Source organism: Pholis gunnellus, assembly GCF_910591455.1.
Source record: "Pholis gunnellus genome assembly, chromosome: 5".
NCBI classification, from domain to species: Eukaryota; Metazoa; Chordata; class Actinopteri; order Perciformes; family Pholidae; genus Pholis; species Pholis gunnellus.
Window position 1 is genome coordinate 15,451,654 of NC_136531.1, and position 25,664 is coordinate 15,477,317.

Genomic DNA, 25,664 nt, shown 5'->3' on the forward strand with positions numbered 1-25,664 from the left:
AAGAGGATGTTATACATTTATTATTGAACCTGCTTTTGAAATCCAAAAGACGGGGTAAGGGATTAAAAAAATCATTGCACTACTTAATAAAGTATTACTAGTAATTACTCTCATACAAAATGTACAAATGTTTGTTAAAAATGTCATTATCGTCATAACAGGCCTTCAAATGATTTTGGTTACAGATATAATACATAATGAAACTACTATGACACCATTTTAATTATAGAGTTTCATAGTTTAAAGGAAAAATATTCAAACAACCCAACAGCTCGCATGGAAAAGATTAGCAAAATAAATTGATAAGCACTAATCATACCGGCGGTGCCGTTTTCTGAAAAGACATAAATAGTGGGAGTGAGGTAATTGCTATTGTACCAAGCAACAACAAAAAAACTGTCCAACATAAAACAATCCCAAGACACAAAATGGATGCATACGGTCACAAATATGGCCTTTTACCCCAAAGAAAAAAAGATGACATAAAATATAATTCCCCTCCATTCCCATGGATATTACACGAGTTTATACACGGACAACACTGAAGGAGAGTTTCATAAAACAATGCTCTTCCTGGTTCTCCACTAATTCACTGTCGTTTTGCATTTTCTGGGAAACAAAACTCTGGTTTGAACAAATGTATTCGTCTGATGAGACGTCTCTGGATAGAGACAAGTTGCAGCTGCAGAAAATAAAGTTTTGTAAATGCCTCTCAGATGCAAGACTGTGCAGGTGCCTGGCTGAACTTTCCAAAACAAACTTTTGTCTAAGCATCTCTATAAGGCCTATGTTAGGCTGCCATCTTAAAACAAAACACCAATTGTGATAAATAGCTATAATTCCATTAGAAAGCCCGCTCTGTGCATGAGGTGAACATCTCTGAGTTACATTTTCACATGCCGACATGGGCCTTACAGAGATTAAAGTATCATTGAGAAACTGATGTGGCGTGAGAATAATATAAAGAATTTACATCTTGGGATACTGTAGGTACTGGAAGTCAATGTGGAGTACATGTATGTTTTTAATGCATTCAAATATTTGTTTTCATACACAAATGGACTGTGGGAAAACTGATCAGTGGTTTGTTCAGAATATAATAATAAAAAAAAAAAAAAAAAAAAAAGAGTGTGTAGGTCTTAACTCTACGTATTAAAGTGCTGAAGTGTCACATCCACCATCTGGTGAAGCAGTAGATTAACTGTGACCTTTAAAGTCTCTTCAAACTTGTTCCCTGTCAACGAGGGAGAAATCATTGATATCTATCAACACTTAACAGAAAGCTGCTTGGCTACTAAGATCGATAAAGACAAATGTTTTCAAAGGCCTCATTCCTGTAAGAAAGCTAGTCAACTGAGCATGTATGAATATTTTGGGGACATTTTTAATGAATGTTTTGTATTAACCTCGTCAGATCTGCAAAATCTAACTGAATTCACATAATGTGCCTTGGAGGAGAGCTTGGTGGATTCTTTGAGAAAAGAGATAAATAATCCTGATCGGTTTCCTTTAAGTAAGGACAGAATGTATCACAAAAAATGGCTTTCAGTAGCCGCCAGCCTGGACTCATTTAAGACGAGAACAATGTGGATGGGCAGACACGGAGTTACACTTGTAGAGCGCGTTACTGATGTGTGGCTTAGAAAACAAAAAGGAAACATGATAAGAAAGCATTGCCAACTTCAATGGAGGTTTTTCTGGTCCTTTGATTTTAAACTTAGATTTTTGAACAAATCTTGGATATAAATGTCTGAAGTTGCCCTCAACCTCCAGAGAGTCTAATCTTTCTGAAATGGAGTGGAAAGAAACGCGATTAAGGAAGTCAATGCACTGTACCACATGAACTGTAAAGATACCACAGGAGAAGTAACACACACACACACCCACCCACACACACACACAAGCGCAAGGACACACACAGGCACACTCACACTCAAACACACGTATGGAGAAAATAGTCTATTTTTCGTTGTTCTAAAGTAGCTTTGCCGCAGTACACAGTATCTTTGTTTTGCCCCTTACAGACTGCTGTCACACCAAGGAATGAAAGAATACATACACAGGAATTTAAATTGACTGATATTGTTCAAATGCAATTATAATGAGTCTAGTAGAAATGAGCCAAGATGTGAATGCTTAATTATAACCAGAACAATAACAATGAAATTACCATATTCTTTGGGCTGCCAATTCAACTATACCGACGTTTTTCAAAGACGTCTTTTTTCTGTCCAGGGCTCATGAGTTTAAAAAAAATACACATATACATGTCCACCTGCACATGACACTGAGTGTATGTGTTTCAAAGGCCATTTATAGTAAAGGGGTAACCATGAGCAGAAGGCGGAGTAGTAGGGGTGTAAAAGTACAAAACAGAAGGTCGAAGGAAGTCCAGCGATAAATTGAGCAAGAGTCAGTAGAAAGTTGCTGATCCCAAGTGAGAATTACTGTTCAGTGTCCTGGATGAAAAAGAGTGAAGGTATAAGGAGCACTGGTCCCAGTTATGTGGCAGAACGTGTGAGATGAAGCGTATGACAAAAGGAGAGAAGTTCACTGATTGGTTGGTGCATCCAAAAGGGAGTCAGGGATTGAGGGTTTTGGTCACTCTGAATCCCGCTGGACCTCTGAGGCGTCGGCTCGACAGATGGGACAGGTTCGGTTCGCCTGGAAGGAATGAAAAAGTATGGAGATGTGGGTTAAACAGTGAAAATAGATACAAAACACCACAGCATATGTATTTACATACATACATACATATCAGAGTGAGACCTGCTCCACAGAATGTATGAGACAGGAATTGATGGTACAATTCACATTGTTAAATTAAACTATTAAACTCTCAACTTATTGTTCTGTTGGCTAAGCTAGCAAACCGTCTCTTTACTGTCAGTTAGCTAGCGTGTTAGTTCAGAGAGCCTTTTTCTCCCTTCAATTACTGAATGAAAAGATGTACAACTCTGAAAACCTAATACCAGGAGTAATAAATGCCCCGGTACTAAAATAATGGAAACAAGCGCAGAGAGCTATTGTAACAGACTAGCAGAAGTATGTTCTGGCTGGCTAGCATGTTAGCCGTGTGCTCATTATCTACGGTAGTTCGCCCACTAGTCTTGTGAGAAGTCACTACTTTCCAGCTTCCAGAATAAAACAAATGTTGCGAGAAAACATGGATGAATGTCACTGTGCCACTCTCTGGTTTGACCGGGCTTCAAGGGCACAGTGGAAAACAGTTAATACATTTGAGTTATCCAAATAGCGGAGTGTCTTCGCTCACCTTAAGCCACTTGTCTACACACTTGGCGTGAAACTCGTGATTACAGGGCAAGACCCTGAGGAGCTGGCGAGACTCGAAGTCACACATGCATACCACACACCTGTAAGACAAAGCAAAGTTGTTACTATTTAAAACAACATGTTGTACAAAATCATACCGCCTCAAACCTAAAACCAACCACAAGAATGATTCATCACAACACATAGATTTTTAAAAGGCAGGAATGTACTGACAGTGTTTGTTCAGACTGATGGTTGTTGGAGTTGAACCGGTATGATGGGAGCTGTTCTATGTCGGCCTTAGTTAGACCACGGGGCTTGGCCTCCCCTAGACGTTCTGCAAGGTTCAGCAGGGCCTGAAGGTTTCACACAGAAATGCAAAGTTTAGAAGTTCACAATGGAAAAAGTATTAAAAGCAGTTAGAAAACGGATTCTCTACTCTTGATATATATATATATATATATATATATATATATAGAAAGAGAGGGAAGTAGAAGAAGTCACTTTTAAAACCTAAATGATATCCTAAGGTGTATCACATATTAACATTATTATTGGTTGAACGTTGTGGCAGCAGTTTGTCCTACCTCATAGTTCTCAACCTCTCCGTCGTCCACATCCAGCTCTAGATTGATAGTGGGGGCCACATTTGGGGGCACGGGAAGCATAGACCTGTATGTGGTTGAAGACAAGGTAAACAAAATTTAGTGGACCGCATTTGTTACGTGTCTGAGACATACTCAAATCTACTGCAAATATACCTGTGTAGTTCCAACATAAATTTGAGAAAGTTAAGAACACTTACAGGAAGTAAGGCAGGAAGCTGGGGTGGTAGGGTGATGGGGGTACAGCCTGCTGAGAGCGGTAACGCCGGCTTGTGAATCGGCGAGGCATAAAGTGGGGATAGGGCTGTGAAAGACGGGACAGAGAAAATAACATGAATTAATTCCTCCCAGCGAAAAGGCTTCATTTTACCAAAATCAAACATTGTGATCCAAACAAATGTGGTCATGGTCTTGAATGTACTCACCACTGTAAACAGCTCATGCGACAGGGGGTCATGGTGCGAGAGGAACTGGAGTGGTGTGGAGGGCGGCAGGGTGGAGTGAGGCTGGTGGTGATGGTGGTGGTGGTGATGGTGGGCGTAGCTGAAGCCTCCACCTACTGAAAGCTGCTCTCCCAGAATATCAACCTCATTTTCGATCCTCTGTAACGGCTGTGAAGAAACACGCTATATTATCGATCATGGCAAATGGATAACGAGGCTTCTGATGGGATAATAACTGGGCCAAAGATGTTTACAAGGAGTTTTGTAGGCTTTTTGTTTTTGCTGCTAAATCAGGACAGCAGACATTTCAATATGATACAATGTTATTTTAATACTATTTCTGGGGTAAAAGACATCCCTCTATTATTTAACTACAACTTCAGAAGCATGAATGGCTTCCTTTATGCATACCATGGTCCTTGTGTTGCCATTTTTAGCACAGAATGATGAGAGCTCATATAAATAAATACCAGAAAAACTATAAATCCTACTAACTCATTCACGTACCGATCGTGGCTGTTGCGTCTGGAAAGGCAGGAACTGTCCGGGTGTGGGGAGGTGGGGCGGGTGGTGAGAGAGGTGGGGTGGATGGGGAAGCAGGAACTGAGGGTCACTGGACAGCAGCGAGGGAAAGGCATAGGGCACCGGCAAATGTTGCATTGAACAAGCCTGTAGCATCTAGAGAAGAGGTGAATAAGAAGAGAGAGAAAAGTTAGAAATGCTTGTTTTTCACCATTGTGATTGTAATGTGCCAAGTCTTGCCACAAGGTGGCAGCCAATACCTGAAAGATTAACAAACCCCTTTAAACGGGGAAATGTTCTGCAGGTCTTTCCTATATTTTACCCACTTTGCTTTTTGTGCACTTTGCTTTTTCTTTGCTTGATTCATAAGAGGGACTGTACAGCACAATGCACAAAGTGTACTTTCTTATCAACAAACAAACCCACACACACACTCCTACAAGATGCACACTGCTGTGTTCTTCTCACCGGGTGGTAGTGTTGTCCAGTGCTGAAAACCACACTGCAGGCGGGGACTTGTTGTGAGGAACAGGTAGGGGGAAGGTGCTGGCCACTACACAAAGGTGCTGCCAGGCTGTGCGGAGGGACTGGGGTCACTGTGTAGGACACTGGTACACTGCCCTGCTGCAGCTGGGGACAAAACACACCAGTTAATATGCAGCCACACACACACACACACACAAGTCTCCTTGTGATCAAACACGTAAATTAAAAGTATTTGCAGACTAACCTGTTCATGCAAGTCCATGACCATGGCTCCTTGCTGCTGTTGCGTTGCATGATGCTGTTGCGGATGATGATGGTGAAGGTGATGATGGTGGGCAGCCGGGTGCAGTAGTCGTGGCGACAAGGTGGGAGGGTGGAAAGCTCGGGGCTCCTCCAAACCTGCCACTCCGCCTCCAGCTGTAGGGGGCTGGCCGTAGATGCTGGGTGTGTGTGTTGGGTATATCTGGTGTGTGGCGGGATGGGGGTTGTGGTGGTAGTTTTCATCCTGGTGCTCTAATGGCGACAGGCGAGGTGCAGGGCCTTGGGTGGAGGGGTGGTGATGGGGAGGCATGTGACGGGTGGGTCTGGCGAGACGGCCGCGCTGGCGCCTTGCAGGCGGGCTAGAGGTAAGGAAAGAGGGACCGTTTTACATTTAGGACTGTCAGTTAACCAACTCCGTTGCAGACATCAAGAAATCAACTTACCTGCGCCTGTGCCGAGCAGGAGTGAGGCATCTCTCCTGATGGTAGTGCGTGTGGGGGTGAGGTTGTCTTCGACTTGGGGGTCCTGACTCCCAGGGGCGGATGGGGGGAGATGGGGTGGATGGTGGGGGGGCAGATGAGGTCAGCTGTTCCAAGACAGAATGACTGGACAGCCTCTGGCGCTTTGGACTGGGGCTTTCCTCACTCTGCAGAGGGGAGGGGTAGAAAATGGAGGAAGAAAAAGAGGAAAGAAGAGTGGGAGAGAGGATGAGTGTTGCGGTTAGCGACCCATAGCACTCGTATCAAATCAATTTCACGATGCTCAACAGTCCTCCAATCCATACTACTGCATGGACACTAACTTCTTTTGTGACTCATGGCATTTCCTGTATGATCCAGAGTGTGTGTGCGTGTGTGCTTATATGCATTTGTGTGCAATGCGTGTGTGTGAAAGAGAGCATATTACACCACCAGCGCTCTGAGGGTACAAAGTCACTTCCTCTTGGAGTGAGGAAATGCAAATGCTAGACAAGTACTCACAAGCCCATGTGCGAGTCATACATACACACCCTCAACTGGAGAGCTCAACAAATAGACGTCAGTGATACACACAAAGGCCGCGAAATAGCTGAAAGTGTTGTCATCAAGATTTAGACTGACTAAGGAGTTATCATAAACTCTGTTTCAATCCTATCAACTCACCTGTGAGTCACTTCACTTACAGTCAAACAGTGACTCTCACACTTGGCACTTGGAGAGGCAAGAACACACACGCTCACGTATCAGTTCTTAGTCACTCTCCCTAACACAGACCGTCGCTACGCTCTGAGGAGCACAGGTTCTTTGAGAGCCACACACACACACACACACACACACACACACACACACACACACACACACACACACACACACACACACACACACACACACACACACACACACACACACAATTAACCCCCCCTCTACTTACTTGATCCCTGCTTCCACCTCCCCTCTTCGTGGGAGAGACACGTTGTTAAAGTGTGATAAAAATGACTCAGCGGCTGTGACTTTTAACGCACACATACAGAGACACAGACACACGCACAAAGCTCAGCAACCTTGAGAGCAGTGTGATAGCTAACAGGAAACAGCTGGAGAGCAGGCTGCAGAAACACACACAGTTATGGAAACGCCTGCAGACATGCGCAAATTCACATTCACACATGGGCAGCTGCCACTGTTTTGAGTTGTACAACCTATAAAGAACAACACCTTCTGACGCTCTGCAGAGCAAGATGCTGCAGCTCTAACAACCCTCAACTAAAAAGTGTTTTGACTGTAGGGTTAAAAAAAAACACACTGTACACTAATGGCTCTATCGCTCACAAGCACTGGATGTGACCTGCGCTTGAGCAGCTTGTGAGAAAGACCAACAACAACAATGACTTCATTTTCTCTTGACCAGAGAGGACCATGTGATAGGAGAGGGCTGGAAAGAATGATGGAGAGTAGAGATAGAATTAGACAGATGAAAGAGAGGAGAAGCCTCAGGGCGCACCAGACCCTTAATGACAAAATATATTTGGGTCATATGGGTTACGCACCACGAATTTACCATAAATTACCATGCCTGAGAATTTGTGTCCAAAATGACTGGTGCATCAGCGAGCCTGTCCAGACCCTTTCAAAGCATACATCTTAATGCTTCCCATAGGCCAACATACATAATATTCAAATAAACAATGTTTCAGGCAATACGTATGGGGTAGTATCGTTACTATAACTTTAAGATCTCTCAAAATGCTACATAATTAACATCCGACACAAAAGGTACTTTGTAATGTTCCAACACAATTAGGTTGTCTTACTTATCAGAAGACCTCTGCACATAAAGTAACATTTAAATGATACTACATATTGCTTTTGGTCAATGAAACAAAAAAGTACGGTGGTCAACTTCATCATTAAGTAAAGCCATGCTAGCTTTTTATTGGATCAAAAGTGACATAGAAGGCACACTCCGTATCTATGCCCATTTCTATACATGCTGGAGGGCGCCAGCATTCCACCCCCACCCCCACTCCCAAACCACTCTGCTCCTCTCAACAGCAACCCCCCCCCCCCTCTTACCGACACCCCGCATTTCTGTACCAGCCTAGCCCCAACACCAACACCCTAGGGACATCTACTGTGCCCATTTTCATATCTAAGCCAGCTTCCTCCATCCCAAGCCTGACATATTCCCTCCTCACACCCACCCTCCTCAACAACCTCCTCCCATCCCCCCCTTTCCTTCCATCAGATAAGCTGAACCCCCTCCCTCCCCGCTTTTTCCTCTGTCTGTCCTTTCTGGTCCCATCCTGTCCTGTCCTGAGACCCTGGCCTAAAATCTGAGGGGACAAGACAAGAAGTTCTTAGACAGGACACACACAAACAAACACACGCACTCTGTCTTAACACATGCAGACTATTGCCCATTAGTATGAAAGTTTGATGGGCCTGTCTACCCGCGTTAGTGGGAGGAGAGCGGTGTCAGACAAAGGGGCGAGAGAGTGTGTGTGTGTGTGTGTGTGTGTGTGTGTGTGTGTGTGTGTGTGTGTGTGTGTGTGTGTGTGTGTGTGTGTGTGTGTGTGTGCTTTCTCAAGCAATATGCCTTAACGTGGCCTTATGTTCTAATAAGAGTGTTTGTTATGAACTTGTATACACACTTCTGGTCCAAACATGTTTGCAGTAAAGCCAGAATAATGGAGGAAAAAAAAAAAAACATGCTGACTCTCAACACACAAGACACACAGTGACTCCCGGCACAGCCAAGAAACATTGTGAACTGCTCTATGGCTGATATTACAGCACATTCGGCTGTGCTCACAGTGTGGAGACCACACACACACGCACACCCTCCATTCCTTTCACTGTGTCCACATTCAGCGTGCACACACCAGGCTGGGCAGATATCCTGAAGCACAAGTACAGACACACCCTACCACATTCTAGTTCTGTATCTACTCGGACACACACACACACACACACACACACACACACACACACACACACACACACACACACACACACACACACACACACACACACAGTAACTGAGGCCAGCAGCTGTTGTAGCTTCGCTGTCAATGCTGAGAACCAAAATAAAGAGAGGCCCACAGAGTGAATGAAAATACTCACCTAAGACATACAACTGAGCCCAAGTTTCCCTTTTTCCAGCTTTCATGCCCTAGAAATTGTGCATGAATGCGCACACTGAGCAAATATGGTCATTTGCTTTTACAGATTCATTAATATTTGCAGACATGCTTCCACTAACACTCAAACACTTCTCCCTCCCCCACTTATTTTCTTTCCATCAACAAGATTTCAAAGCCCATTTTGTTTCCTCTGCCACTGTTCCTCCCTTCCTCCCCCTCCCTCCCTCACTCCTTCTCCTCCTTCCCCTTCCCTCACTCCAACCAAGTCCCACAGCTGGAGCTGAAATCATTAGCAATACCCCCTCCTTGTTTTCGGCCTCCCCTCCCTCCCTTCCTCCCTTCCCTCCAAGCTTTCTGCAACACCTTCCGCAGCATCCTGCCTCCCCTCTTCTCCTTCTTTCACCGTTTTTTTGCTTCGTCTGCTCGCTTTTTAAAAACAGGCCTTCGCTTGTGACGATGACTATAATTTACTGAAGTACACTTAAAATTAGGCTTATATGAACTACATGAATGGGTTTCTATAATACTGCCATCATTTACAAGGCAATGTTGACCTAAATGATCAGTTACGCTGAAAAGATTTAATATGTACATTTTCTTCCCTCTATAGCTTCTAACAAAGAATACGTACCCTCAATGGAAATGAAAAACTATGTTAGTGTAGACAATATATAATATATATATTTATTATCAGCTGATGAAACAAGTTTCCACAACTGATCATCAGCGAATTACTTAAAAACATCGTCAGCTCCTACAATATCCTTTTAAATCAAATGAAAACAAAGAAAAAGAAAAAGAAAACGTGTGAAGCAATGTGAGCACGACTGCCCATAAGAAATGTGCTTAGACAACAAACAAGCACACTTTACATGTCTCCACCCTTCGGGGGGCATGGTTGCCACAGGCATGTGCTTCAGCAGGCTCTCTAAACTTGTGTATTAGTTTAAATGAATACCGTATAAATATACTTCAGCATTTGAGATTTGCAAACTGTGCTGTGTTTGAGTTTCTCAAGGAGGTACTACTGTTGAAAGTGTATACATAACAAACATGACAGCCTGAAAGTGCAACATACTGAACATCATCAAGTGTTTCTCCGAGCTTAAGCTTCAACTAGAATGACCCATATTCTGCCCAAATGCCATTTAAAATTTGTCGGTCGTCGTTTGTTTTTTTAAATAGATGAAACTGAATTAGTTTCATTAAAATAATACATTTCTCTTTTACTCTAAAAATGTATAATTCATTAGAAAGCTGTGTTTAGCGGCAGCGTTTAACGCATCAGTATTAGACAAGTAGTTCTCACGTACTTGGTATTGGACAAAAGGTTATTAAAAACCACACTCTTTGACCGTGGATATTTCATACCACAATGAGTCAAAGTCATAGGTTACTAGAGTTAGAGTCCTTGACCGCGGCAGCACCAAAACAAAAATAATTCCAGTCATGTTTACTGGCTACAACTCAGCCTCCTACACAACTAGGAATTCACTGTGGTAGCACGAGACTCGCACATTATTATTAACTGCATATACATTGTGCTCTCACACACACCTACCTACCGACCCACCTACACACCGACCTCCTCACCCACCCTGGTCGGGTACCGCGTGAAGGCCTCTCGGGCCTTCACCCAGCATCAGCTGAGAGAAAATGTAGTCTAATATTCAGTCACAGGATCTCAATCGGGCTGCGCAATAGTGTATTTCTGAAATACATCAATGTATGCATCATGTTTTATCGTGTCTGTTAAAAGGTGTTTGGCTTACCTTGTCACTCTCCTCTCCATATGCATGATCGGGGTGGCAGTGGTAGGATCCGCCAGAAGCTCCTACACACAGAGACGATAAAAGGAGAACACACGGTCACACGGTGAGACAACATACGCCTCAAGTCTGTCAGGTCTGGTGTTTATTTCATACACTGCACATTCATACAACATGTTTTAGCTCAGGGATCCTACATGTTCTACAGTTCATAACTGCAACACATCTAATTTTCATGAATTAATTCATGTGGTAGATTTGTTTTGGGATGTCAAATACATCAAGATATCAATAGAAATGTGTAATAACCTGTGTCCCCTAAATTATTATATTCATTAAAGCATTCAGTACTTGTACAGCCTGTGAAGTTCAGTAATATTCCCCAAACAATAATTGCAGAAAATGTGGGATTTTGACACTGCCAACGATTAATCAACAATGTAATAAAATGAATGATTTGTTGTTGTTTTTTTATGCAATTCCATTTGGACGACCAGGCGGTGTGCATACTTACACACTCAACTACGTATTTGACTAGCATGAGTGTATTTGATTAGCATGAGTTTAGCTATTGATGTGTGTATTATTTTACAATATGATATCCAAAACGTGTTGGTAATGCTTTTAGTTAAAATTAATAGTACTGTTATACCCAGACTTTGTGGGGAGACTCCTATTATTCTACACAGTACATTTAATCTATTTGTTGTTATTGTTCTCATGCAACTTGGATTTAATACACAGCAGCAAAAAAAACAATGACAACATGTTTGTGTGAAGGGGTACTGACCATGTGTACAGCACAAAAGTGACCAAACACATATGGCATACACTTAGATTAGAGGCAGTAGATGTAGGTTCACACACACACACACACACACACACGAAATAAACCCAGTAATCCTGGATTAGAGAAGCTGATGATACCGCCGCTTGCATCATGGCTAAGACTTTTACTCCTTTGTTTTGCCACAATCCTTTCATCTTTTTATCTTCTTTTCTATTCAGTCTGGGTTTTGTTTTTCCCTTTGTCATGGGCATGAGTTTAGCTGGGGACGTCCTCACCACAGATGGTGGCAGTGGTATACCAAGGGTAAGCACTCCCAAGGGCACTCCAGACAAGTCTACCTTTACGGTAGATATGAAGAGAGCTAAACTAGAAGGGAAGAGATGCAAAAAAGGCCTTTTGAAAAGAGCGTTTTTTTTAACCCCTCAGCTGTTTGTGGGATCTTTCCTGCTCACAACCTCCTTGTTTGAAGAAAAGATGTGATTGACAACAAAGAGGAGAGAGAAAGAAGAAGCAGAATTTAGTTTTCACAAATGAATTCTTTAAAACAGCATTTCCTATCCAATCCCTTGAAAATAAATGGATTGCAAAGGCTGAGTTAAGTAAAGCTTACATTAGTGTATAGTGAAAACCGGCTAAAGGGCTATTTTCACCAAGTAGATTTGGGACGGAGTGCTGGTGAGGCATTCATGGGACTTGCCGGCTGCACAGCACTTTCCTGTACGATACTTATTCACCGGTCACAATAGGCAGAAATCCAGCTCCCTCCCTGAATATGGTCTCACTTGCAAATTGTCAGAGACCGGTAAATTGAGTCAGAGGCGAGTCATTCAGTCGGAGTCACTCTGTAGAGCACAACACTGAGGCTACAGAACAGGTTTAAAATGTTTCAATGACATCACATCCACTGTTGGACTAACAGACTGCACACAGCACAGTACACAGTACACAGCACAGTACACAGTACACAGCACAGTACACAGTACACAGCACAGTACACAGCACAGTACACAGTACACAGCACAGTACACAGCACAGTACACAGAGTTTAGTTTCTACACGTAGGGCCTCAAGGAAAGCTGAACCGTATAGCATTATGAATTTCAATGTGTGTGGACACAATACTTTCTTCCAGGAAATTTTAGAAAATGCTAATGGTGGCTATTTCATGAATATTATAAACTTTAAAATATGTTAATACTTTAAAACACACGCACTGTCTCGTTAAGGTAGATACTGGAGACTTATGCACACACAACAGACACGCTGCAGGCAAAAATCAATGTTACACATGTTGGTGGGGAAATAGTAAAAAGAGTCAAAGGATGAGGATGGATGGAAAAGAGAATTCAATAAAAAACACTAATAACTGTCAATTTGAAACTATGGGATTTAACAAAGAAAGGCAGGCCCTTTTAAGTAAAGGAAAAGCAAATCCAAAATAGACGTGTGTGACTTTAAAGCATTAGAAGCCTCACAACAAGCTTTCATTTACAGAAGCTATTGTAAGAGTACTCACGTTTATTGTTACTAACCACTACATTGGGCCATTTCTACTCTGAGAAAGAGATTTTCCAATCCTAGCAAAAATAAATGGGATTTGCAATGTGAAATGGTATCACTTCTCCAAGCATGGTGGGAAAGAAAACAAGCTTAGAAGGTGTGTACATGCTTTAAGCAGACTAATTTGACCACAAATGATCGCAAATTGTAAAATTGGAATGAGACGATGTCCATTATAGAGAAGGGTTTGATTGCGAGCAGGACATTTTTTATGCTCTATTAACCAGACAATATAAAAAGTTTGGACTTAAACTGCTAAGAACAAAAGAGCACTACTTTACAAGTCTCACAAAAACAGCACACCACCAACTTGACAAAAAAGGTTTAATCCTGTACAGAAGTGTCAAAGTTACGGGTGGTATACAAGTGGAGCATGACACAAATGCTGAAGAAAAAAAAATGAAGTAATCAACAATCAATTAGTTTAAGTGACAGCGTGAAGAATGAACTATGTTTACGGACCACAAAAAAAACATTCCTGTTTTCACAACCAACCACACCCTCCCAATGGCTGCAAGACTTCAAATGTTTGGGAAAGTTAAGGAAATGATGGAGGTACAGTTGATACCCATGTTCCGTCTAAAGCATGTGAAAGCCTGTAGAAGAGAAGAGGATGTTTTGTAAAGAGGGTGAAAGACAAGGCCGGCACAACGGCGACGGGAGGTGAGGATGAAAGGGGGGGGGGGGGGGGGGGGGGGGGACTGGCCGGGGGAAGACAATGTGGCGAAGAAGAAGAAGGTGGCGTTACAGAAGAAGACGACAACGATGGAAATGTACATGAAAGGGTGAGAGAGCACTGAGGTGGAAACGGAGATGGGAAAAGATAAAGAATGGAGGCAAAATGCATAAGGAAGACGACTGGAGGCGGAGACAGCAGTCAGAGAGAGAGGGAGGGAGCAGGGTGGGGGTTGTGGCTTCCCCTCTTGACTGCTATTGATTTTCTGTAAGCCTCAGAGTGCATCAGCTATTTCTATCCATTTCCTCCACCTCTCCCTCCCTTCCTTGTCCCTCACTCTCCCCCCCCCCCCTGCACTCAGCAGAGACACCCTCCTCACACATCATCCTCCTCCTCCTCCTCCTCCTCCTCAAACTCTCCATCACTTCATCACCATCCCTCACTGCCACTGATCTATTTCCCTATCTGCCGGCCTGTCGCTCCCTCTCCCATATATTCCCGCTTCTTTATCTCACAGCATACACATTTCCTTGCTTTCCATATCGCACCATCTCGGCCCGTGATCTCCATCACCCTCTCTGTTGCAGACTTTCTCTATTAAACTTCCCTTCTCATGTCAAAACAAAAAAAAAGTGGGCGAAAAGAAAGCGCGGCTGGATAGATAAGATGATGGATAAGTGACAAGCTTACTACAAAACAAATCACCAGCTGAACAGTAACAAATGGGAAAATGGATGGAAATCTTGTACCAATTTACATACAGAAAGACAATTTAAGCCAGGCATATGTGGAACACGCACACAGACACAGACACACACACACACGACGCACCTCTCACATCACCCCGCCTTCTGAACACATGTCACAGCACACTTCACACCTTAGTGCAAAGCAGAGTCGAGTAACGAGCTGGCACACAGGCTTTAAATAGGCGGCCATGGAACGTCTGCCCAACCATTACCTGCCTAACACTGCTTCACACAGGCCTGATGGCAAGCTTGAATGTGTGTGAGCGTGTGTGTGCATTTAGAAATGGGACTGATTTTACCTCTCTCCCACTTCATTGTCCTCCTCCATCTATTTATTGTTCTTTCCTCCTCGTTATCTTTCTCATTATCTTCCTCTCTGTACCGTTACTGCTGCAGTCCGCGAGGTTGCTCCTCCACCCAAGTCTTAAAACTGCTTATACATCCCATAGAACACGCGCAGGTGTTCACACTCATGCACTCATACTTGATTGTGAAGTTATTACGTGCAGCGGCCAAAATGAAAAAAAAACAAAAAAAACACAGGAAACATAAAGATGGAGACACAAAACCTGTTTCCAACCCTAGAGAGTACATGAAATAGAATGACGAGGAAAATAAATGCAATACTGTTGTATATCCTTCCTTGACCAATCAATTACAACTGGCTTGATTCACACAACACCGCAAAAACACACACGGTGTGCAGTTGTTATTCTGAGTTATTGAGTATATTGAGTTTACAAGACTATGTGAGCTACAGCAACCCAGTATACATCCCTTCACGAGTATCAATTTATACGGTTTTAACTCATCTACACATAAAAACAGCCTAGAAAGCCGAAAACAACATTGGTTTTGCATCATAAACATGTTTCTTTCTAAGTCAGAGTCATTACTGCAAAACATAAGAGTCCTTTTCCATTCAAAAATATGTTTTGCTTATTCTGTATGTATGCATGCGTTTCTTACACTCCTGTTCCTGCTCCAGGCCCACCCAGGCAGCAACTAAACAAGACGTGTGCACATAAACACACACACATTCACAGCAGTCAGTAGAGGCACACGAACATACACATACTCCTTCACACTCCTTACTCGTTCTCACTCCTCCTCACTGTCCTAACTATCTCCCTCCCCTCCTTATTCCCCCAATGAAAGACAGAAGCCAGCTGAGACGGCGTGTTAGAGGAGAGAAAGTCATGGACAGGAAGGCAGAGACAGATGACAGTCTTAATTATTTTTCTTCTGTCATAAATCTCAACACTATCACCACAAACTGAGCTATCAACTCATTGAAACTACATTCTGAGGAGCTGAACGGCAATAACGTGTCAGAGATGTACCGGCTCTGTGTCTTTGGGGCAACCAATGAACATTTTATATATATATATATTATTCAGTCAATCATACCATAAAAATGCCATAATAAAGACACAGAAACATACACACACACAGTCATTTTTCTACAACAGGTACATATGTGGACTGTGTGAAAATGTTTGGCAAAATCAGTGAATTTAAAAACAACAAAAGACGGATATTGTCAGTCGGTTCTAGCAACCTCAATCAACATCTACAGACTTGTAGTGGGGTACTTAGTCCACATACATGTGCATTGCCAGCTCACTTTGCATAACGGTTAAAACAGAGGCAGAAGGAGAACAACAAGAGGTGGATACAGGGAAGGACACAGACGAGTTATATAAAAACGGTTCTGATTCTGATTCTGTTGAAATGACAAAAGAAATGCTGAAGATGCAAACGAACTGTTGAGACAAAGATATTGTAACAAAAGCAACAAGCGTTCAAAATGCAAGTGTGAGCGAGTAGAGTTTTGATTACGTAGCGCGAGCTCAGAGCATGAACGGACGTGTTTACACTCTATGCGCTGTGATATTCTCCGAAATGCCAGAGGGCTAACAAACAAAATGAACTGTGAAGAATCAAAAAAGACAACGAGTGTAACCCATAGATATGTCCATAGACTGTAGAAGTAACCAGCAAAAAGCAATACAATCAACCTCCACAATGACGAGGAGGGATTGTCATAAACTGTGAACTCGTATCTCATGTACTACTTTATTGCATGTGTACAAGCCACGTAAAGGAAAAAGTCAAGTATTAAATGCATTGTAAAGAAACGAAGGCTAAATATCCTGTAAACAATTTGATTTGGCTGGCAAAAAAAATATACTCAAATTAAGATTTTCAAGACCACCCGCTTCTAAAGCATTTCAAATCCAAGTCCAGTTGGAGAGAGGCTGTGAGAGAGCTGCACAATTACACAAACCTAGCTGCCGAAAGACCGACTCCTTCAGAACTCCAGTGGACATTGGAACCAGGGATTTGCACCAATGTCACAGCTGAGCCACCTCCATTAGAGATTCCCAGTTACATCGACAGGGACATGAGACTAACATGCAAACAGCAGGAGTAACTCGTACATGCATCTCTCACACATACGTTTTACCTACACTCAGAAACGTACTGCCTCCAGTCCAACCACCTATGCCACCCTCTGCCTCCATCGGCTCCCAGCCGCTCTCTTCTCCAGCTCAGTTTTTGCACCGACTGATCCCGCCCTCTTGTATTTTCCCTACGTTGACCATCTCTTCCCTCTGAGAAGTACATCTTTTTTTTGTCAAACCAGATCAGAGCCCCACTATTGGGTTTAAAGCTAATTTGAGGGCACTGTCCTCTACCCCCAGGACCTTCTCTTGCTTACCAACGTGACCGCTTTGTTGTTTATTTGGAGTGACAGAGTAGCAGGGGAGCACTGCTACTTGGTCGATCCAAGTGAAAGAGTTTCTCTTCAAACTGGAGGGGGGGAGGGGGGGGGGGGGTGCCTGGGAGACAAGACAAAGGAAAGTAAAAGAAAAAACAGAGTGCATGTTTCCACCTCTGTTGCTGGCAGAAGGATGGAGAAGATAGGAGTGGAGGGTTAAAGGTAGAGTGGCAGGAGTGTCTGCCCCTCTGCTGCTTTGGGCAATCCATTAAAACAATCCCTCCATTAGACAAATGGGAGGGAGGAGGCCAGAGAAAAATGGACCGGAGGGGTACAGAAGGGTTGACTGATCCAAAGGGGAGGGAGAAATGAATGTGGCTAAGAGAGGACAGGCATTGACAGAGGTGGGTAAGAATAAGGATAGGACAGCAACTACTACAGAGGAGGATTTATCCACACGGACCAATTTGGCAGCAGTTTTAAGCATTTGTTGGGAACTTAAGCTCGAGTGCTTCTACATTTTCTGTGCTCGAGTCTAAATTGGGCAGACGCGTGCTCTCTGAGTCTTTTTTTTTACCTCATTAGACATGTTAACTTCCTAAAAAGGGTAAGCAAAGTCGTGTAAATAGTAAATGAGATAGAATGTCAAAAAGACAAAAGTGTGAGCACTACAAACTGTATAAAACTAGCATGAAAGCACGAGGCACAAAAGAGGCCAGACGTTTGAGAAGGGACTACTACAGAGAGAAAAGGAGGGATTGAAGAGTACAGGATATCATTAGCTTTCATGCCGAGCGCAGGTGACTAGCACAGGAAGAATGGACTAAGTATCTCTCCATCTCGCTCTCTCTCTCCCAACAAGCAGGACCCATTCTGGAAATGGAAAGCAGGGAGAATAAAAAGGTGTGTAGTGTTGGGAAAGGTCCGGCTGGCCAGCTGCTTTGCTTGAGTGAGAGAATATTCAACTATAAATTAGCCCTGAGGCCTCCTCTGGCTAAGTTAACAATGGAATTGGCACTCAAATATAAAAACAAAAGCAGTCCGTTTTTGTATTTATTTCAAAATAAAGCAACTGCTTTACCTTTAAAGCGCTTCACAGCTACAAAATGAAGCATAACCCTTCCTCCACCACCGTTGCTCCAAATACATACAAACACAGACCTGTACATTTTCCATATTACTGTCCTTTTGTGTGCTGTGCGTTTCGGGGCTAAATGAAATGAATCCAGATAATGAATCTCTAGCCAGTGCCTACCCCTCTAGATCGAAATCCATTTGGATGGAAATACAATACAGTCATTCTATCCATTGATTGGTGCTATCCTACATGTCATTGCCAAGCTACTATGACAGAGTATGGGTCGTAGGTCACAGCAGACCAATACATTCTGCAGATGACTACTTCACCGCCATTGTGTTTTTTGAGTCTTATTTTTAACCCTTTGTCTCAGTTCTTCCTGATCTCCCTTTCTAGCACTAATACACAAACATAGAGCTTGATGGTTTCCCTCAAAGCCAGCAGGCCCTATACAAAGATAGACACATATAACACAAGCGGCTAGACAAGCTATAGGCTGACAGTCCAGAAGGGGTCTTTGACTGTGGATGTTGTTTTCTTACTCTCCCAGACAGGTAATTCCAGTCCCAATACACAGTTGCTCAGTCTCTAATGCACATGCATGCAGCCACTTTTTGTGACAGTAGAGACAAAAACATAAGAGGTATAAGTGTGGAATTTGGACTGGTAAAATATGGTTTTGTGCATTAAATTAGATTTATTTCACAGTGTAGTTGAATTATGTGCCCAAAACTAAAATAAACACCTGTAGTGACTAAGTTACATCATGAGTTGCTTCCTGAGTGAAATGACTGGATTCGTAGTCTGTGCATGTAGGATCAGAATGAGTAGTCAGTCTGCGCAGGATAGAGCAAGAAAATCCCTGCGAAGTTTTGAATGAGCAACAATAAAACATGTCTCTTAAACCCCTCCTTTCATTAAGCCTCTTCATTTTGACAGCCAATAATTAAAATGTACACGCCAAAATGTTCTGCCTCGTACCATAGAGGTGAAACTAAATTAGGCTCACAAATAGTACAAATTGTACTAAATGTAGACAGAATACTGATGGTACATTCCTTCCTGTTTTCTGGGAATACCCTTCTGTGTCGAAATGTGTGTAGTTTGTGTTAAATACTGTTCGTTTGTGCAAGAATCCTGGTCTATGTGACATTTGACAAAGCCAATGAAATGTTCATCACAAAAAACAATCCGTCTTATGATGATTTGTACAGCTTTTTGTTTAATTATGAAATTAGCAATAAAGAAATATTCCCCAAAGCACCACAGAAGGCCACCACCAACAAAGCCTTTTTCCAACCTGAGAAGCCCGTTAGGTGTGCTGAAATAAAAGCTTTCCCATTGCCTTGTTGAAAGTGAAACTCTAGCTGTGTCGTTTCTATGTTGTTTGGTATGCTGCACTGCCAACACTGCGAGTGGCCTCACATGTATTCTCCATCTAGCACCGGTCCATTCACACTCTCTGTATATTTTTAGTTGCAATGAAGCACAAATATCAAAGCGTGGTTAACCCAGATAGTGACTGGTAGAGAACCCCCCCCATCTGAAACTGAATATGCCCATCCAGCTCTCAGGCAACCGTTTGTATAATCAGAGTTCATACACATCTTTACCCATTCATTTCTAAGACTTCCCCGTGCCATTGAGGCAAATTTCCAGGTTCATACATTCTCTAAAAAGTCTGTGTACATAAAAAACTAAAATAAAAAAAAAGGACAGAGACTTACGTTACCCCACGCAGAGAATAATGTAACATCAAGTGACGTGACTGATCTGCTCAACAAGTATTGTTCAACAAATGTAGATTTTCCAACATGTTTCCAAAACATATCCAGACCTGGAAATTGCCATTTTCAAATTCCAGGACTTTTCCAGGTTTTTCCAGGAGCTTATAAACCCTGTTTGTTTTGTGTAGGGGCCATGGCCATCCTCTTTCATATAACATGACACATCATATGTTGTCATTTAGTTTTTCTCTTGTCCAAAGTGGTGACGGTACAGATTTACAGTATTATGATTTTAGTATGTGGATGTGAAAACAAACCTGCATCTTTAACAGCTATACAAGAGTGCAGATCAAATGAACAGAAATGTCACTACATTTACAGGATACAGAGCCAAGCTCCTTGGTTATCTAGCCATCATGTTGTACACAGGCCTAGTTTAGACAAAGACTAGCCTACATTGTGAGTTGACTTAAAGACATGTCTTAAGAAAAACTGTCTGGGTAACTAACTATTCACAGCAGTTCAATAAGCACACCACAGACATGCCTGCTGCTGTTCATTTACCTACTGTATGGTGCACCACAGCCACACACTGCAGTTCTGTTGCAAGCACATTCAACCCCACGTCTTGTTAAAATACGACAAATGTGTTCACACACGCACGGACACTTCTGTCATACCAACCCCAGAACAGCTCGCCTCTCTCAACTTGCCTCTGAAAACACCCCCGAAGGTATTTACCGCCTCGACATCAATCTCTGCAACTTGGAGGTATGTAAAGGCAAAAGTCGAGTAAAACGTCTGATTCGTTTAGCTCTATCGGTCGTAGGGTACACCGCCACATACATAGGCAATAACAATGACAAGTGGGGGGCATTTACCTGCTGCCGGGATGCGGTGCGCTCCGGGGACCGAAGACAGCCTCTGAATGCCGGGGGAGGCGTTACTTCCTGGGGCTCGCGGCTGGTTCTCCGGGAGGTTGCCGTGAGCTCCAAGTGGTGCGCAACCGGCACCGTGTTGCTGTGGATGTAGTTGCTGCTGCTGCTGCTGCTGCTGCTGCTGCTGCTGCTGATGGTGGTGGTGGTGGTGGTGGAGATGATGGTTAGATCCCATGACTCCGCTGCCGGTAATTCCATTGCCATTCCCACCACCGTACTGCTGGTAATATCCAGACCGAGAACGCGATCGAGTCCTTGGGGGCTCCATGGCCATTTGGTGGGGGTGAAGTGGGTGGAAGAGAAAAGAGGAGGACGCGGCTGGCGACTGCGGCGGAGAGCCGTTGGTGGATCCGGGCTGTACAAAGCCCCTAGCGCCGCTCTGGCTGTAACTATAGCCCGGTCCTCTGCCCCCCTCCGCGCCCCCGTACTCTGTTCGCTCCGCCGACTCCGCCGCCCCCGCCTCCTCGAATAAATCAGCCCCTTTAGGGCCAGGCTCCGGGGTGGAGGGCAGCCGGGGGCAAACTCTAGGCTCCTGAGTCGTTGGCTGTCCAGTGGCTGCGATTGGCATTTCCTTTCGGGGGATTTCCTCTTTTTCTTTCTTGCGTTTTCCTCTCGTTTCCTCTCACAGACGAAGCTTTTAGTCACTGTTTATAAATACAAAGTTAGAGAGTTAAACTGAGCTCTTTGTTGCTGTTCGCACAAACACGTCAATGTGAAGAAACACAGCTCATCTAGCATCAGACAAAGGTGTGTGTGTGTGTGTGTGGTCCAACTTTAGGTAACGTTAGCTACTTCCCTCAAGTTTGTCTCAGTAACGTTACTACACCCCAGCGTGATTCCACAAACTGGTTCAACAACTAACGTAGCGTTAAACAACGTTGTCTGTTCGAGATAACGTCTATATTCTTAACTCGCCACAACTGTGGCCAGGTGTCGGTGACTTAGGTACAAACAAACACGGAGCTACTTCCACATGATAGTAATGTTCAACCCCACGGTCCACCAGCGACGTTTAGTTCATAACAACCGAGCAAGTGAGTCCACGGCTCGCTAGCTCACAGGATGCTAACGCTGGGAGGGGGGGGCATGCTAACGTTAGTGCGCATAGCACACCGTGGTAAACGCATGTTACGCTTATTCTAAGCGCACAACAACCGCGTTAGCTCACCCGGTGGCTTTCTCGTAACCGGTTTAAACCCCGAACTAAGTTTAATGCAACTTTGTCCACTTTAAGAACCATTTAAACTTTAGTCAGGATGCGTAATGTCGTTGACTAACGTTAGCTTGGCGAGCTCAACCAACCCCTCCTCCTCCACCGACCAACACATAGAAAACCCCCGTCGCTAGCCACCCACGCCTCGAATCCCTTTAAATTGCTTGGTTAATAGTAACCAAACAAAAAAAGGCTTTTAAAAAGAACTTATTCGCGATAGATTTCGTTGAGTTAGGGTGACCCGGTGATGTTTTCCCAGCTGTAAAAAGGGGGCAAACAGCAAAGCACACAGAGAAAGATTTTTTAAAAGTGCTCAACCTAAAATTACAAAGAAAGAACCACGGCTAAAATTAACACGATTTTAAGGAATGACCCCGCCTCTGAGTCTGCCATTGAAAGCCGGTCTAATTTCCCACACGGAGTAGTTTTATTTTTACAACACCTTACCTGCAATGTGCTCTCCTCGACTGTACTCCCGACTCGAATCTGTCGATAATATGGTGAGCCCAGCGTGTGAGTGTATGCTGTATGCCAATGTGTGTGTATGCGCCCAGTGTTCGCTTGGTGTCAGCGTGAAATGTGACAGACCGTCAACGCTCAAGTCGGATTTCACCAGACGTGACCAATCGAAACCAGAACAAAGAAAGTGTTTGTAGTTGGTTTTGGCGTGCACCTCTCCTAAACATTCGCCGAGACCAAAAGAACACGAAACTATATTTCAAAGTATTTTTTATGGCGTGTTTGCGTTCACTTTATTTTAGAACCACGAGTTTACGTGGTGATATGAATTCGTCGAGGATCGGTAGTCGATTATATCTCCTGGTAAATCAGAAGCTGCGGATAGCAGAGAGGCAGGCTAAAAGGGGCTTTAAATTATTTATTTACAAATACCAAGCCTGCCCATTGCAGCTGTTTCCTCTGTAGCTGAAAGTTCGCTTTAAAATAAGTATTTGCTGTGTTTGACAAAGTTGCGTACCATTTTACAGTAGCTAAAAAAAAAAACCCACAGATAAACAGAAAGAAAATAAACTCTGACGAACAGAAAAGGGGATTATTCACCCCACGTCTGAAATAAATTGGCCGAATTAAATATTCACCATCAAGGCTAAACGAGACGAGTCTGCTTTTGTGACCCTCTGCTTGCCTTGCGAGTCAAATTTCTCACGGATAGAACAAGTTTGTGCATGTGGCAATTTGTCGTAGTTTCATAGCAATGCGTGAGGCTAGAAAGATTACTTTTTTGTCGAGTTCTGTTGTGTCAAAATCAGCATATGGCCAGCATATCAAATACGTTGGACATAAACTAGTGTAAATGATGACTGCTGATATTCTATGCATCATCTCTGTGCGGGTATGTGTGCGTGAGGGGTGTGATGGATGGCATGTGAAGGGAAGCATGCATGTGATCTCGGTCTGTCTGTCCCCTCTCCCTCTCTCACACACACACACACACACACACACACACACATACCTAAACCCATCCCAGTCCATCTCACCTCCCATATTCCCTTGGTATTCTCTCATTTCACACACACTCAAACCCTACCCATCAACACTAGGATCCTTATACACACATACACCCAACACACACACGCACACAACACACACACATTCTCTCCTCATTACACTCCCTTTCCCTACTTTGATGATATGCAAATATCCCTCCCACCTCAGCCCCCCCCCCCCCCCCCCCCCCGCAAGCCTACACACACACACACACACACACACACACACACACACACACACACACACACACACACACACATCACACACAGGCTAATGCGCTGTGGCAGCGTCCACAGACAGGCGGGGAGGATCAATTTTTCACCCAGTGTGCTACCGATATTCTCAAGATAAGGCCACAGAAGAGGGAGGGAGGAGAGAGAGCGGTGGGGGAAGGAAGGGGAGAGACAGAGATGGGGATAAGGAAAATGGCGAGTGGGTGTAATGAAGGAGAGGGAGTGTGAAGAAAGGGTGTTCAGGCAAAAGGGTGAGTAGGAATCTGTGAGAGGAGAAAGCAAGAGGACTAAGGAGCATTTATAGGGAGGATGAACACGGGTGAGAAAGTAGGGAGGGTGTGGGAAGTCTCGTGGGTGTGCGGGAGGGTGGAGGCAGGATGAGTAAGTGGGTTAGGGGTGGTAGGAAAGGGGGATGGGGTGTAGAGGGCTCTGGGGGATGGGGTTGGGAATGGATGGGGTGGTAAGGGAAAACGAGGGATGGTGTGTGTTTGTGGAGGGTGGGTTATTTTGCTGACGTGCTCTCTTATTGGCTTGTTCAAACGCTGGGGGAGGGGCGGCCACAAACCATACTCTCACCAGCTGTAGGGAAGAGCAGAGAAACAAAGAGAGAGAGGAGGGGGGCAGATATGTGTTTTAATGTTGATATTCTGGTCTAATTAGATTCCTGTCTAAGTGGCGGAATGAATGGTGCTGATCAGATAGAAATGGGCATTGCAGAAGATGGAGCAGGCTTTGTTTCAGAAATCTGTTGTTAGTGCACATAAGGGGTTCTTGATCTATAATTCAATTTCACTCGAGAGACAGAGAGGAGCAAATTGCTATCACTGTCTCTTACATCCATATTCAAGCTCACATTTATTTGTTTAGTGTAGAAAAGGAGTGAGTGCCTTCTGAGGAGCAGCTGCATTTTAGATGGCACGTCATTGCTTTAATGCCTCCGGGGTTACCTAATCATTATGCAATATGTTTTTGAAGGTATGTGACAAGGTGTTTCAAATGATCCAAGTGATTGAAATGTCTTAGTCTAGATTCAAAGTCCGTTACAAAAAAAACGAAAACATGTATGGCGCAGTCTTGACACATGTCTTCCTCGTCTATAAAACATGTCCATACAATTAAAAGAGTATTAAGTAACAAGCATTAACAGCATAGAAAAATAAATACCATTCCAGCACACACAAGAAGGCAGATTGAGAGCCATGTGTTTGTGGAGCCCAGCTGAACCTCGCCTGCTAAACCAGTCCGCTGGCTGTGACAGACTGACAGGCAACGAAACAGAGAGGGTGATGTGTGTGTGTGTGTGTGTGTGTGTGTGTGTGTGTGTGTGTGTGTGTGTGTGTGTGTGTGTGTGTGTGTGTGTGTGTGTGTGTGTGTGTGTGTGTGTGTGTGTGTGTGTGTGTTTTGTTAGAAGAGTACAGAAGAAGGGAAATTGAGACAAAGGCAGATTGACCAATGCAACCAGACAGAAAAATAAAACAGAAAGGAAAA

The 25,664-nt window shown here is 43.7% G+C and overlaps 1 protein-coding gene across 1 annotated transcript; it reads right to left on the minus strand.

The window, feature by feature from the left end:
- rnf38 (ring finger protein 38) lies at positions 1-22,973 on the minus strand. The gene is made up of 13 exons (XM_079158994.1): positions 22,885-22,973; positions 21,168-21,868; positions 10,985-11,046; positions 6,034-6,236; positions 5,574-5,949; positions 5,312-5,473; positions 4,829-4,999; positions 4,304-4,489; positions 4,079-4,182; positions 3,861-3,945; positions 3,508-3,629; positions 3,275-3,374; positions 1-2,664 (listed from the first exon to the last, which is right to left on the minus strand). Exons 2-13 carry the CDS (start codon positions 21,790-21,792, stop codon positions 2,602-2,604), a joined length of 2,259 nt encoding a protein of 752 aa, XP_079015120.1. The 5' UTR covers positions 21,793-21,868; positions 22,885-22,973; the 3' UTR covers positions 1-2,601.
- Between the last annotated feature and the right edge of the window lie 2,691 nt (positions 22,974-25,664).